At 37.8% G+C, this 14,726-nt stretch overlaps 1 protein-coding gene across 1 annotated transcript in view; it reads left to right on the forward strand.

Annotated features, from left to right (window-relative positions):
* The window catches only part of LOC145498375 (substance-K receptor-like), a 7,026-nt gene extending 815 nt beyond the window's left edge, over positions 1-6,211 (forward strand). Inside the window, exon 1 of the mRNA XM_081478300.1 lies at positions 1-6,211. This exon is cut by the window's left edge and continues 815 nt beyond it. Within this exon, the coding sequence (XP_081334426.1) occupies positions 2,268-3,410 (1,143 nt within the window). The 5' untranslated portion in view covers positions 1-2,267 and the 3' untranslated portion in view covers positions 3,411-6,211.
* Positions 6,212-14,726: the final 8,515 nt, after the last annotated feature.

Here is a 14,726-nt window from a genome sequence, read left to right on the forward strand (position 1 = left end):
ACTTGAGATGGTTTCTTTAAAGCTCTAATCTACGTTTTTCGCATCTACGTAGTTCATTGTACAATTTTCTAGTCGCTGTTTTAATACCTGGACAATTGTGTCGTCATTTTTATCGTAACCCAAAAAAGCACGCTAACCTAGCCAGCGAGGCACAGAGGATATAACAATAGTTAAGTTGCTAATGGAGTAAACAGCAGGCTGTATTGCACGTGCGTTGCAATTCATGATATATCAGCAGTCCTTCTTATGTCAAATCTACACAATATTAAGTCAAAACTGAATTATATCTTAGGGATAAAATAATCAAGGCATTCTCCAAATGAAAAGAAACACGTTATTAGCCCGCCGTAACTCTTCCGTTCACAATTTTAATTCGCCTTTTAGGATGAATATTGCTTATTAATGTCACGCTACGATTTCCCATTTACCTAAAGAGGTTTTTCCTGAAGAGATTTTTAAATTTGAATTAAATTTAAGAACTCTGAATTAAATTTCTAAATTCAAAATTAAAAATTCTCGGCAATTCTTTAATATTTATCTCCAGGTTCCACGGTTTGTCAGCTATTTTGTGTGTTTGTGTTCTTGGCTCCGATGATTGAAACTGTACAAACTTCAATAACAAAAACGAAAACAAACTAGAAACAAAAGAACAAAGGCTGGACAATTTGCCAATTTTACGACGTAAGTCATAATCAGTAGAGGAAAGAGGTGTCAGGGTTAGACGTCATATATAGTTCAGCTTGAAGCACTGAAGTTTCACTCACCATTTTGTGGAATATTTGGGACCCTACCAAAGCACTGAATATTGGTGAGGTATTATTTCCGTTCTCAGCAAAGAGCTTATTCAATTGGACCTGCACTGAATCGGGCGTTACTTCCTGCTGCATTTTCATAGTACTGTTCGGTTTTAATTCAACGACTCATGGATACCACAACACAGCTGACCAACCAGTCACCAACGACGAGTGACTCGTTTTGGGATTTGAACAGCATGACAATTCTAGACGAATACAGCTGCAAACCGTTCCAAAGCGACACCAGTGTAAACAATGATCATAATGATCATTATTTATTTAAGACCTGAATAAATTTAACCCCTTGACATATATAATTACTTTTTCTCTTTCTTCTCGACAGCTTGTTAAACGAGAATGAAAAGGTTAATTTTATCCTCCTTGCGGAAAAGTCCTTCAGCAAGTTTCGGAAAAGGGACCCACACGCAGTGTCGAGAAACCCGAAAAGTACAAATATTGCAGCTGCGATGTAAATTGATAACAACCATTTCTTGGCGATTGTAACTTGGTTCTCCAACGAAAAATCTCTTGAGACGTTTACCTTAAAGCTCTAATCTACGTTTTTCGCACCTACGTAGCTCATTGTATAATTTTCTAGTCGCTGTTTTAATACCTCGACAATTGTCTCGTCATTTTTATCTTAACCTCAAAAAACACGGTAGCCTAGCCAGCGAGGCACAGAGGATACAAAAAATAGTACAGTTAAGTCGCTAATGGAGTAAACAACAGGCGGTATTGCACGTGCGTTGCAATTCATGATATATCAGCAGTCCTTCTTATGTCAAATCTACACAATATTAAAATAGTAAGTCAAACTGAATGATATCTTAGCAATAGAGTAATCGATGCGTTTTTCAAATGAAAAGAAACACGTTATTAGCCCGCTGTACAGGCTTCCGCTCACAATTTAATTCGTCTTTTAGGATAAATATTGCTTATTAATGTCACGCTACAATTTCCCATTATTGTTTACCTGTAGAGATTTTTCCTGAAGAGATTTTTAAATTTGAATTAAATTTAAGAATTCTGAATTAAATTTCTAAATTCAAAATTAAAAATTCTCGGCAGTTCTCCGAGTAATATTTATCTCTAGGTTCCACGGTTTGTCAGCTATTTTGTGTGTTTGTGTTCTTGGCTCCGATGATTGAAACAACTGAACAAACTTAAATAACAAAAAAGTAATCAAGCCAAAAAACGAAAAAAAGTCTGGACAATTTGCCAATGTTATGACGCAAGTCATAATCAGTAGAGGAAAGAGGAGTCAGGGTTAGACGTCATATATAGTTCAGCTTGAAGCACTGAAGTTTCACTCACCATTTTGTCGAATACTTGGGGCCCTACCAAAGCACTGAATATTGGTGAGATAATATTGCCGTTTTCAGCAAAGAGCTTATTCTGTTGGAGCTGCACTGAATTGTGTGTCACTTCCTGCCTGCATTTTCATAATACTGTTCGGTTCTAATTCAACGACTCATGGATACCACAACACAGCTGACCAACCAGTCACCTACAACGAGTGGTTCGTCTTTGAACAGCACGACCATTTTAGACGAATACAGCTGCAAACCGTTCCAAAGCGACACCAGTGTAAGCAAAGAAGTTAAAATATTCTTTTACTGCGTCCTCCTGCTGGTTTCAGTCCTTGGGAACTCTTTGCTCATTGCTATCATTACGAGGAGCAAGGGAATGAAAACCATTACCAATTATCTCATCGCCAATATGGCAGTTTCAGATATTCTAATAACAGTCTTGGCTGTACCGAGGCAGATAACAGAAATATTGCTTGGACCTCGCAGATGGTTAATTAACGGGCTGTTGGGTTCAGTTCTCTGTAAAAGTGCTCACTTTTTTCAAGACATCACAATTGGCGTCTCAATTCTGAGTCTTTTAGCTATAGCTATCGACAGGTATAGAGGAATTGTGTTCCCTCTGCGTAAACAGTTTAGGAAGCCGGCTAAACTCTGTAAAATCATCGTACCGACAATATGGCTCACATCGATGGGTCTGCAAGCAATTTACTTCTACATTTTTAGGATAGTGACGGTTGATAGCAAAACGTACTGCGCAATAAGCTGGGCTCCCAGATTCGATCAAAAGAAATCTCAGGAAGCGCATTTTCTTGTAATATTCGTCTGTCTGATCGCTATCCCAACATGTGCAGTTACATTTCTATATTCTGCCGTTATTCTGAATTTGAACAGAAGTAGACATACGAGAGGCCAGGGCCCTTCACGATACATGATGTCTGAGAGATTAAGAGAAGACAAGAAAGTGGTAAGAATCATCATTACAATACTCGTGGCTTTCATCGTCTGTGTAATGCCCTTCAACGTCTACGCCATTCTGTTTTATTTCGTCTGGGATTGGAAGATGCCTTGCGGCATGGAGAACTTTGCGTTTTCTGCGTTTTTTATTTTGTACTCCAACGCGTCGATAAATCCATGTATTTATTTCATCTTGAATGATAAGTACCGCCAAGGTTTCCTAAAAATTTTAAAGGCGTTTCCTTGTGTCAGGAAGAAGGCGGCTAAATCAACAGAAAATTTCGCATTAGTGCGGCTGAAAAACTCTTCAGCCTCCAGCGGGTTTAGCAGTCAGTCTTCTTGGGCGCTTTGAAGGAAGCTTTCATTGCTAAAAACTACTGGATAAGATATACAGATGATTTAAGTTTTTGTCCTAGAAAACTATGATTTTGGAACATATTTTACATCGCCGATCGCCAGAAGGAAGACTACTCGAAACCCGTGAGGAGAGAAACATGAGCAATGTTTTCTTGTTATGAGTATCAAACAAGAAATATTCTACTGTATCGTTCTTTTGGCACGTTCATGCAACATAGCACGTTCTGAATTAAAAATACAATTCTTGAACTATTATTGAATATTTAAGTTATCTATACATGTGTATGGATATCATTCTTAGGATACAAAAAACACAACGATGTCGATCTGCAAAAAATCACACTTGTATGCTATGAAAGAAAAATGAAGAAAATGTTCACTAGTGACGTTGATCAGAAATGTCACCGGAAACCGGCAATATTTGTACTTAAAAATATTGAAGGGCCGTAGCCAGGGTTGAGCATAATAAAAATTTAAAAACGATCTCTGGCTAAAAATATTTTACAGATATACGAGCTTTCGACTGTTAGATCTACAGTCTTCAACGGATAAAGATGAACGACGAAATATGAATATAAATGAGTAAAAATAAAGAGAATGGACTATGTAAATTAATCAAGAATGCGTGTAAAAAGAATGTTGTATTGCCCAGGGAATGGGCAGGAATTGTTGACAGCATTTGGAGTCACCATAGTATGCCACGATTCTAATGTTTTTCTTATTCGGAAACTGCCTTTGTCAATTAAGGAGGCGTTGTTAAAGTCAATAGAATGTTCATGGGACCACGCATGGTTCGCAATTTTGGAGCCTTTAGCCGCTGTTTTGACATTTCTTATGTGTTCCTTTCTTAGGGTGTTAAACGCACATTCATGATTAATTTACATAGTCCATTCTCTTTATTTTTACTCATTTATATTCATATTTCGTCATTCATCTTTACCCGTCGAAGACTGTAGATCTAACAGTCGAAAGCTCGTATAATTTGTAAACATTTTTAGCCAGAGATCGTTTTTAAATTTTTATTAATATTTGTACTACTCCATGAGAAACATATGTGAAGTAAGATATTAATCGCAATATCATACATGCGTCAATTACATACATGTATGCACTCTGTTTACGGATAACGTCTCTTGGTATAACAATAAAGCTAAGATGATTTGAGGTCCATTTTTTGCTTTTGAATAATAGCAGTCTGAGATCAAATGCGCTAACAGCTGCATGAGTGTTTTAAGTTGCAGCTGAGCCACTCAAGATGTATGTTCAATTCGTTTCTTTTGCGGTCTACAGACTTGCACGTATATAAATTTCGGTGGTAGCATAAGGGAATTGGATATACGATGTTTTGTACAAACGTCATTCATTACTCAAACTTTCATTTCTTCAAGTAAAACTGTTTACACAACTCAAAAAAAAAAAATTATCACGAATTTTCTGCAGCTTACCCCTAGCTTCTTTGTTTTACAGTATTGTTATGCAAATCTAGAATTATATCTGAAAGATATGCAGTTAATAAAAAGCCAACTTAAACTGGTAATTTAAATTCTCCTTCTGATATCCTTCGGTGTTTTTCGATATCCCCGACTTTATTGCCAGTTGGAACAATATGGAAGTAAAGTTAAATGTTCAGTACATGTTTCTACAAATTCGGTACAAAGAAGATAGGAAACAGTGTTTAGGTTTTACCAGTCTAAGTTGTTTTGGTATCAGTATCAACTGGAAACCAGGTTTAGGTCTTCGCGTAACTTTGGAGGAAATTGTATAGATCAGTATTATAAAATACTTGCCAAAAGCAGGAAGGTTTTAATCATGAAAAATCAGTTTTTAATAACCTACACGGTCTCTGCCAAGAGTCAACAGTTCCGTAATGCTTTCTGAACGCATACTACGGTTTTTCTTTGATGTCTTTCATTTTGCTGTCAGTTTTAGTTAGAATTCAGGTCCCTACTGAGCCGGATATAATATAAATGAGCTTTTTCTTTTTCAGATAACGGTAATTCTAGTATACCGTGTGGGAGATAAAGTGGGCACCCGGAGTGAAAAAGGAAATAAATAAAATTGAAAATGATTTTAAATGCAATAGGTGAGATGCCCCCCGACGTTTTCAAAAAAAGGGATCACAAAGTGGCCTATCTATCATATTACTTCAATGTAGATTCACCTTTTACGGCTGAGGATGAAATCACCAACATTTGTCAACTACAAGGTAGTTCAGTTTAGCTATACCACACCTGACCCATGACAATCTGCTGAAAGATGTTGGCTCTGAATTCTGCGTTTGTCAGATGGCAGCAAAAATCTTCATGTTAACGGTTTCTTGTGGTTATTTATGTAAGTATTGATTTCGATGTTTGCCAGTATTGGTGCAAGTTCCATCGAGCAGGTGTTTCCAAAAAAAAAAAAAAAAAAGGATCATTTATTTTACAACGCACATGCACACTCTGCGGTTAAGTATAGAGATTTTCTTTCATGGGTCAACGTTTTCACGATGATAACACTATAAATGAGCAGCTCATAAGAAACAACAAAAAATTAGAAGATAAGTACTTATATTAATTCAAAACAGCCCTGCGCATCGATCCTTGTATTGGGTTTTCATTCAAAAGGTTTTGGCCCATTTTAAATCGATATTGCTCTGTTAATAATTACTCTTCTTTAAATAAATGCTAAACGCCAAGGAAGTCAAGTCAAGGTATATTATTCTACAACTAAGCAAAGGCTTCGTTCTTTACATGAGTGACTTACCACTGACAAAATCACATATCATATTCTAAACCGTCTTACTCTAATGTTTAAAAGACAATTATCGCTAAAGCGATATGAAGTAATTTATTCCAAATGTATTTTGGTTATTTATCATAATATCAAAAAGCTCTTTTCGGAACTTAACTGCCAAAGATGAGTGTGATTTAAATATATTCCCCATAGCGAAAATAGCAAAACTTCCCTGCGATTTGTAAGTCTACCCACGTATACAAATACATAACTTCCTGCCATAACTATAACGAGTGGCACGTTTTCTAGTTATAGACCCATATGCCCCCATAAAATTTACATCAACATCAGTTCAGCAGCTATACACGGTAATGGTCCGGCGAAAATATCACAACACTTTTGTCAAGCATTACTTATTGACCAAATTTTTTTATTATAAATATTTTTTCAAGCGTTTGGTGGCAAAAGCAAAACTGAGAAACTTAAATAAAGGCCAGTACTTTAACTGATCAGGCTGCTGCTGAGAATAAGAATTATGAAGACCTTACCTGATGTGTGTATAAATTGAAGCCTCAGTGAAACACCGAGACAATGGCGGACGGTTTTGCTGTTAATAATTTTCAAAATCCTAAAATTTGTTTCTTTTAGCTGAAGATCTGGAACGGCATAAATCAAAGCGGCTAATAAAAATCATAGAAAATTAGATGTAATTCCATAGAACATGCAGCTCAATTTGTTATTGTACTTTTTTTGTTGTTGTGTCTATTGGCGAAGGTTGGTTTTCACATGCGAATGACAATATTAGCACAAGCAATATACGCAAAGACAGTAAAGTGCTAAAGGTAGCGCCTTTCTCGCCTTCTTTTAGGACATGCCCCCAACGACTAAGATGGAAATAGCTCTAACGCAACGCATTTAAAATAGCTCATTTTATACTGAGCAGCGCAATTCCTCTTCCCAAAATACATGTAGAAGAAAAAAAAAATTAATTTTCCTTTTTGAGATTAACACGCACAAAAGCCGAAAGTCAAAAAAGCACAGTGTACTAAATTGAAAAGACCGAGAGATTTTATGAGAACAGTTTGATTGGCTTCACGATAATTGCACCCTTCCGTCAATACCTTTGATGTGAATTCACCAAACATTGTTTATCAGGCGATAATTATTCTCCATAATATTTGAATGACAAAATGTTGTGGACATAGAGATCACTGCACGACGCTGGCTTGTCTATCTTATTTGGCATTGAAGCTTTATTGCTCTGAAGCGATCTAAACCTGCCTATGTCAATGCCATGCAATAGACCATTTTCCATAAATTAAAATTCTAACTTGGCTCCGAGGCTTGGGGGAGTAAACCAAAAGGAATCACATCGGGGTTAAGTGATGGATAATTAATTTCTTTTGTTTTATTCCCCCAATCCTCGATGCCATGTTAGAATTTCAATATATCAAAAATGGCCTATTCACTTCCCTCCGCCCCCCAACCATTGAATTATCTACAGTATTCACACTGAAAGTTGAAATTAATCGAAAGCTCTATTTTCATGAAAGGGTTTTTCAAATAATAACCTATTTTAGTCTCATCAAACATTTTCATCTGCTTGAATATCTGCTTCACTGTCATTGCCTCAATGAGGCTTATGGAAGCAGTTGCACATGTTCTCCGGTGACATCGACCACCACATGCATCAGGAGAGGAAAGGCGTTTATTAAGAGTTCCCTATTCATATTCAATGTTCATATTTCGGAATATTTAGTGTTCTAATTAAATCGACCGTATCTCGTTCCCCATACAATCCCTTATAAAGCGTTCAAATTGTCAGCTGCTCCTCGCACAACCAAACACCGCGTCAGTTCAGTTTTTCCCCCAGGAATCACGCAACGCGCGCGTGACGCTTTTGTGAATAAATACGTACGTGCCCGAAAAATTAATTTATTTTTCGCTTTTCTCGAGAAGTGACCTTGGAACGCCTGTGGTTACATGTCCCTCCGTCTGCGTAGGAGGGTGGCCTTTTTGCAAAGTCTAGCATTTACATAAGCCACCGCTATTATAACAAACTACCACATATACTGATGCAAGAGAAGAACAAGAGTACTACCGACTGCGTGACATGCGTTCAAAGGGTAGGGAAAGAGGGGATTCTAGAAATGCGAAGCACGATCGACCGCTTGATAAAGTATGCAAAACCCAGGAAGCTGTGAAATGTCTGGCTGTCAAAATGATCCAATCAGAATCGCGCCGCTTCTCAGCGGATCCCCGTTGGGTTTTCCAATTTCTTGTTTTTTTCGCCAACTTGTTGCGAGGAAATGGCAGAATATAAAAACCCGATTCAAAGGATAGAAAGGCCAAAAAGAGGTCGCCCAAAAAAGAAAATAATTGTTATGTGATATACAGATTTTGCGCGGTAAATCGTGAGCTTTCGTATCAACTATGATATAACGAAATTTTGCGTGAATTTGTTTAAGTTTTCCAAATTCTTTCTTCAGCGATTGGAGAGTTATGCCCCAATCTGTCCAGCTTTGACAGGCTGGAAAACTCATGCCCTTGATTTCGTTAATGTGGCGTTTGCAATGCTGGTTAGTGGCATTTTGACCCCATGAAGACATGCAATAGTCCTAGCCTCGGCCCTTCTCGGAACCAACACGGGCATCTTTCTATGGTCTGCAAAACGGCACGCAGATCTTTCCCTTCAAAGCTCTGATTGCTTTCCTCTGCTCTACTGTCAACTCGTACTTGAAACCGCTTCCTTCCAATGGATGGAGTTTTAAAACGATTTACCTGCCTTGTTGAATGTAATCGAGAAGACGCTAAAGTACTTGAATGAAATGTCACTGACCAATCAGAGCAATCGATAAAGTACTTAAATGATTCTGACTAATCATGATTTTTTCGTTCAAACAATTTCGTGCTTGCAGGCGTTCCCTTCTCTCTCCGCACTTCTAGTCTCCCCTTCTCCTTCCCCTTTGAACGCCCATCTTTTAGGGTAGCTAACCTGAGGAATAAATAAAATTTAAATAGAGAAACAAATCTGAGTCCTAAATAGATGTGCGACAAAGCCACCCATTGTACCTATTTACAGGCGATGTCTGCATGGAAAGTAAAGATTAAATGCCTATTTCGTATATACAGGTATATACTTTTTTGCTAAGATAGTATTGTATGTTAATATTAAGCCCTGTTATTATAAATATGACATAAAGATATTATAAATAAGTAGGATATTACAAGCAAGTAAGATATTATTTAACTGATAAAGAAGCCTTGACTGTGCTCTGTTCTGTTGTAAAGCACGCAGGAAGTGGTATAGAGCACGAAATAAGTGTAGGACGATACACGAGACGTGGTCGAGTGTTCACCCCTACTTCTTGGGTGCTCTACCGCTTTCTAGTTACTTTCCAACAGAACAGTGCACTGTCGAGGTTTCTCTCTTTGTTTTATGATAAACAATCCATTGATTTCCCCACGCATTGGGCTGAATTTTCAAACTTAACTTTACTTTCCAGAAGGGTAAAAATGGCGTCAGCAAGCATCTGTTCTCTAAGTTTTCATTCCACGACAAGCGTCGCTCGAGTCAAGTTTGACAGTGGCGTGATTTTCCTGGTCCAATCACAATTCTTTGCTACGCATAGCAACCAACGAGATTGCTTCATTTTGCATAGACAATAGATTACTTCACATGGCTTTTTTCGTGTTCGTCAAAGTTGGGAAATGCCAGCTTTCGAGTAATATTGACAAATTTTGAAATATCAATAAAAAAAAAAGCTTGATCTGTAGTAGTTTGTTTCGTTATTATATAAAACAAATAGATTCCATGTTGCGGTGCGTCTGTTCAGTAATAGATCACTGAAGACGTCAAAATGTGGTAAGAACATCAGTGACACACTCGGCTATCGCCTCGTGTGCCACCGTTTTGTTTTTACCACATTTTGACGTCATCTGTGATCTACTACTGAACAGACGCACGGCAACATGGAATCAATTTGTTAAATAGAAACACGAGTGGAAGTTTGGGAGAACGAGAAATGCTGTGGGAACACGAACCGCAATCGAGTGTTTCCACAGCTTTTTCGAGTTCTCCCAAACTTTCCCGAGTGTTTGTATAACTCGATAGAAACACGGAGAACATGTTTTCTATTTCTTTTAGAAAACACCGTGAGGAAAAAAACAAAGAACCAAACTTGTTAACTTTGATTATCAAAGTGTAAATTCTCTTTGCTCGCGCCATCATTTCGACAATCGCTCGTGCTAGTTCTGTGTTTCCATCGAGTTACAGAAACACGATTTTTAACCAATCAGCCCGCGTATTTTCTTAGGACTGCTTTCTAAACAGTATTGTAAATAAATACTTCAAACATGAATACGGACATGACGAAATTATTTGAACAAATAGTTGATAAATAGAAAAAAAAGACATAACACAAGACTGGGAGTTCCGCAGTCACTAATATCGCCTTGGAAAGGGAAGGAAAAAAAAAAAAGGAAAAAAGAATAAAAAGGAAATTATTACAACACTGGGTATTCGGCTTTAGCCACCCTTACAAGTAGGAACCCCGGCGAACAGGGCTTAACTTTGTTGGGCGGACGAGACGCTTTGCTGTCCTTGGGGTTCTATGACTCTGCGTTACACATTTTTTTTTATTATCTCTCAAAAGGTAACCACGAAAGAAAAACAAATACTGATATCGCCTGGGAAAATAAAGAACGAAAAACTAGGAATGAAAATGAGAATCCACTTATACTTACTTTGCTGATCAGACAAGAAGCCATATCGTCTATTGTCTCGGACGAGGATCACCAATAACTTCATGAATGTTTTCAACGGTGTTACATCTCCTCGTGTATTCTCTCATCGTTGCGTTTTGCCAGTGGGTTTAACTTTAACTTAACCTACGGATTAAAACCTCAAGTCAGTGGCATCAAAATTGTCACTGTTCATAGACGATCCATTTTCCAAGTTGAGTGGCTCACAGCCACTTTGATTAGTTTAATTTTTAAAGTAAGGATCTAAAAGGTTTCTAGTCCAGAGGAATCCGGCCGCATTGTGGCTCATGAAAATATGCACTTTTCCAATGGAAATTACGAAACAAGAAGCTCAAAGCTTGCGCCGGGATTAAAATGCGAAATACTGAGTTGTATTTGAATGGAGCGACAGTTATTTACGGCTTGCAGCCGTTTGCAATGAGACTGCTCGAACTACGTTTCAAAGGTATTTGCCAAGAACAGTCTAATAAAGAACATATTCAAAGAGGACAAAAAGTTTGATAGCAGAACAGGATTTTTTTTTTTTTGGAAAATAGTTCCGTACTGGGTGTATTTTGGCCAAGGCAAGGACTTCAAGCTAACCACGGAACTGTCCGAAAAAGTGCAATATTCCCTCAACCAGGCAATCAAAAACGGCTTAAATGAAGCAATATTGCTTATGTGAATAAAAGAAGCTTTACTTTCAAGATAAAATTTTGTCTTTCAAGTAACCAAGACTTAATTCTGTATGAAGGTGATTCGAATTTTTAACGCGCAACCAGCAAAAATACCCCATTTTAAGAGCCTGCTGACACGTAAACAAGCACGGTGACCCCATTTTTTATTGCATTTTTTAAACGTTCATATCATGAATGTTAATTATGCCAAGTTTCAAACAAAAAGTTTCATAGTAGAACACATTTCAAGGGAATTACCTTAAATCAGTTTTTTGGCTGCCATGACGCTAAATGGGCCTTAGTTTTGTTGAGAAAGCTATTTTTTTTTTTTTACCAAAAAGATAGATTTCACTAAGATTAGGTACAAAAATGTACATTATTATATGGCTAGCTCCGTGAGCGGGCAAGATGAATCAAATCCTGAGCTGTGATTGGCTACCCGAGCGGGCAGGATGGAGCTATCTTGCCCGCTTGGGACTACCCGCCTTGCCCCCAAGAAAAATTTCCCGAAAGCCTTATAATAAATCCTTTATTGACCAAGCTTGTTCGGTCAAGATGGCTGGATATTGGCCTCGTTCTTTTTTTGCTAGTTTATGGACCTCGACTCCGTCTCGGTCCATAAACTCGCAAAGAAAGAACTTGACCAATATCCAGCCATATATCTTGACCGAACAAGCTTGGTCAATAACCCATATATATTTCAATTTGACGTACGCGCGTAAGCCAAGCTTTTTTTTTCGCCATTGGCCGTTTAAAATTGTTTTCTTGTCCCTTTCCTTTCCTTTTTTTCGGCCCTTTTACTCTCGTCACTTTTAGCGTTTCATATTCTTTCTGGTTGCCGTAAAAAGTTGGGTGTTAATTATGGGCAAAGCCTGGAAATGGGACCTTGATCAATTACAGGTATAATGGGCCACTGTACGACCATTTTTGCACCAAAACTGATAACGTTGTTTTTCAATTTGCTACGTCAGAATGCCGTCGATATCCAAAACAACCTGTGTGTGGATAGATCTATTTTAGCTCTACTGTCTGCTTATCAAGAATATCTTGTTACATTTAAATTGATGACGTCACAAGTGATACAAAGAGCACGACCACTCAGGACGTATATATGCGCCGTTGGTAGTCACAGGGTTAAAATACTTGGCATGGTTCTACATACTTTGGCAGGAGTCTATTACTTTATTAAAACTGTGGATTTTAATAAAGATTGCTTTTGCAGTTTTATTTTGAATTAGATATTGCCAGGGAATCCACATAAACATTTTTTTAAAAGAACGTACGCGATTAGTGACTTTGAAACGCCATTGCCGGTTTTCATCTCACGTTGTCATATTTAAAATTAATAAAAAAAATATATTGCTTACACTTCTGAGGTTTTGCTCCATTAGATATGACTTGAGTTTTACAAAGTTTTTACTTGAGGGCTCTTCATTTTGTTTTTGGACCTCAAAAGACAGTCGCTTAGGTTATTTCTTAAGTTTTTAATTACTGAACAGTACTTGCATTAGATGAAATATGAATTTCATTGGGTTGAAACCCCGGAGTAATAACGATTCGTTTCAGTAGCAAAATCCGATAAGAGATTTTTCTTTCATTTGTACGGAAGATAAAGGATGATATCGATAAAGAGGATGTTGGAAAAAAAAAATAGAAAATATTGATGGCTTGCCACCAATCCCGAGAGATTCAAAGAGAAGAGATACCAAGATCTGGCGGTGATATTAGATGACAAACAAAAGGAGCTACAATTGTAGTTAGAAATCTTTTGTAAATGTCATCCAATATTGCGGCGATGACGTCACGCGAGTCTAGAGCAACTTACATCCTTCTTCGACTTGGCAAAGATTCATGATAATGCCACTGAGGGGCCAGCCATTAAGTGCTTATTGATTCGCACTTACGTATGTTGTATTGAGTTTAAAAGCGTGATTCCATCAACTATTTATAGGAATATATTATTTAATTGGCCAGCATGCTGTGTTATATTATTTTTGTATCACGCTAAGATGTAAACGATAACTTCTACTAGGCAATTGTCTCCCGCTAATAGGTTACTGTAGGGAAAAGCAATTCCCGGGGGTTTCAGAAAACAAAGCAGTTTGGTCAGGAGTTTCGTAACAAGGACGCTTTCGAGCGTGATGCGACAAAAATTTAGCAAATAATATGGTCATTGTTTTTTCTAAGTTTTTTTTGTAATCCGATCTGTTTTTATGTTTGTTTGTTATTTTTTTAATATTCGGGGGCTTCTGTTTACCCTCAGGCCAATCAGAGCCCGCGAACGCCACTGACAAGAAGATCTGTTAGATCTTATAACCGCGCTTTTAAAATTTAACTGTTTTGGTAGCGCTACAGTTGCAATACAATGCACATTCCAAAGCAGTCCTTGATGATTCTTTTCTTACTGTAGACATCACATCACTTGATCAACACAAATTCTATTATTGCACTATCAGTCGTAGCCGTTGTCTCCCATGCCGTAATGGTCTAAATTTGGAAATTTCCTCGGGATATGTATGGGCATGAAGATACGAACACTAAACGCTATCCCGACAGTAGATTGAAAACGTGACAGAAAATTGGCGTTACTTTCGATTCTCACCAAATTTGGACAGTGGGATGATCTCATCATTAGCCAATTACAGGCCATTTTTCAGCTCTTTTTGTCATATCCCCACCTCGGGAGAATTTTGTCACGTTAGCTAATTTAGTATGCGAGCCACCGTAATGGCGGTCGCCGTCGACGAAATGTTTATTTGCTCAAAGTTGGGGCAAAATCTTTCGGAGGTGGAATTCAGGACATTTGTAAGGATACAGAAAGTAATTTGGGACCAGTTGCTGGCTTCTAAGGGTGAATTTATCCGGAAGTAAGCTGTATTTTCGTTTTCGTGCCGAAAGCCACGCCGTGAAATATTATCGGCTTGTTATGCTCTCCTGTTCTGTTTTTTCTCTCGGTCTTTTATGTAGCCCGCCGAGGCCATTCTTTCGTCTAAATCTGTTGAAAAAAGTTCGAAAAAGATATTCCCATTCACGTTTAAGCTCTCAGGCGATAATTCTGGAGTTTTTTGGCCGAAACGTCGCCTTTGTTATGTTCGTGTTTTTCGGTTGCTATGGGCGACCGTGGCTTCCCTTGTTAGCTCAAGTCTGGGAAGTGAGGTCACAAAAAAAAATTCGAA

Source organism: Orbicella franksi, chromosome 9 (assembly GCF_964199315.1).
Source record: "Orbicella franksi chromosome 9, jaOrbFran1.1, whole genome shotgun sequence".
NCBI lineage: Eukaryota > Metazoa > Cnidaria > Anthozoa > Scleractinia > Merulinidae > Orbicella > Orbicella franksi.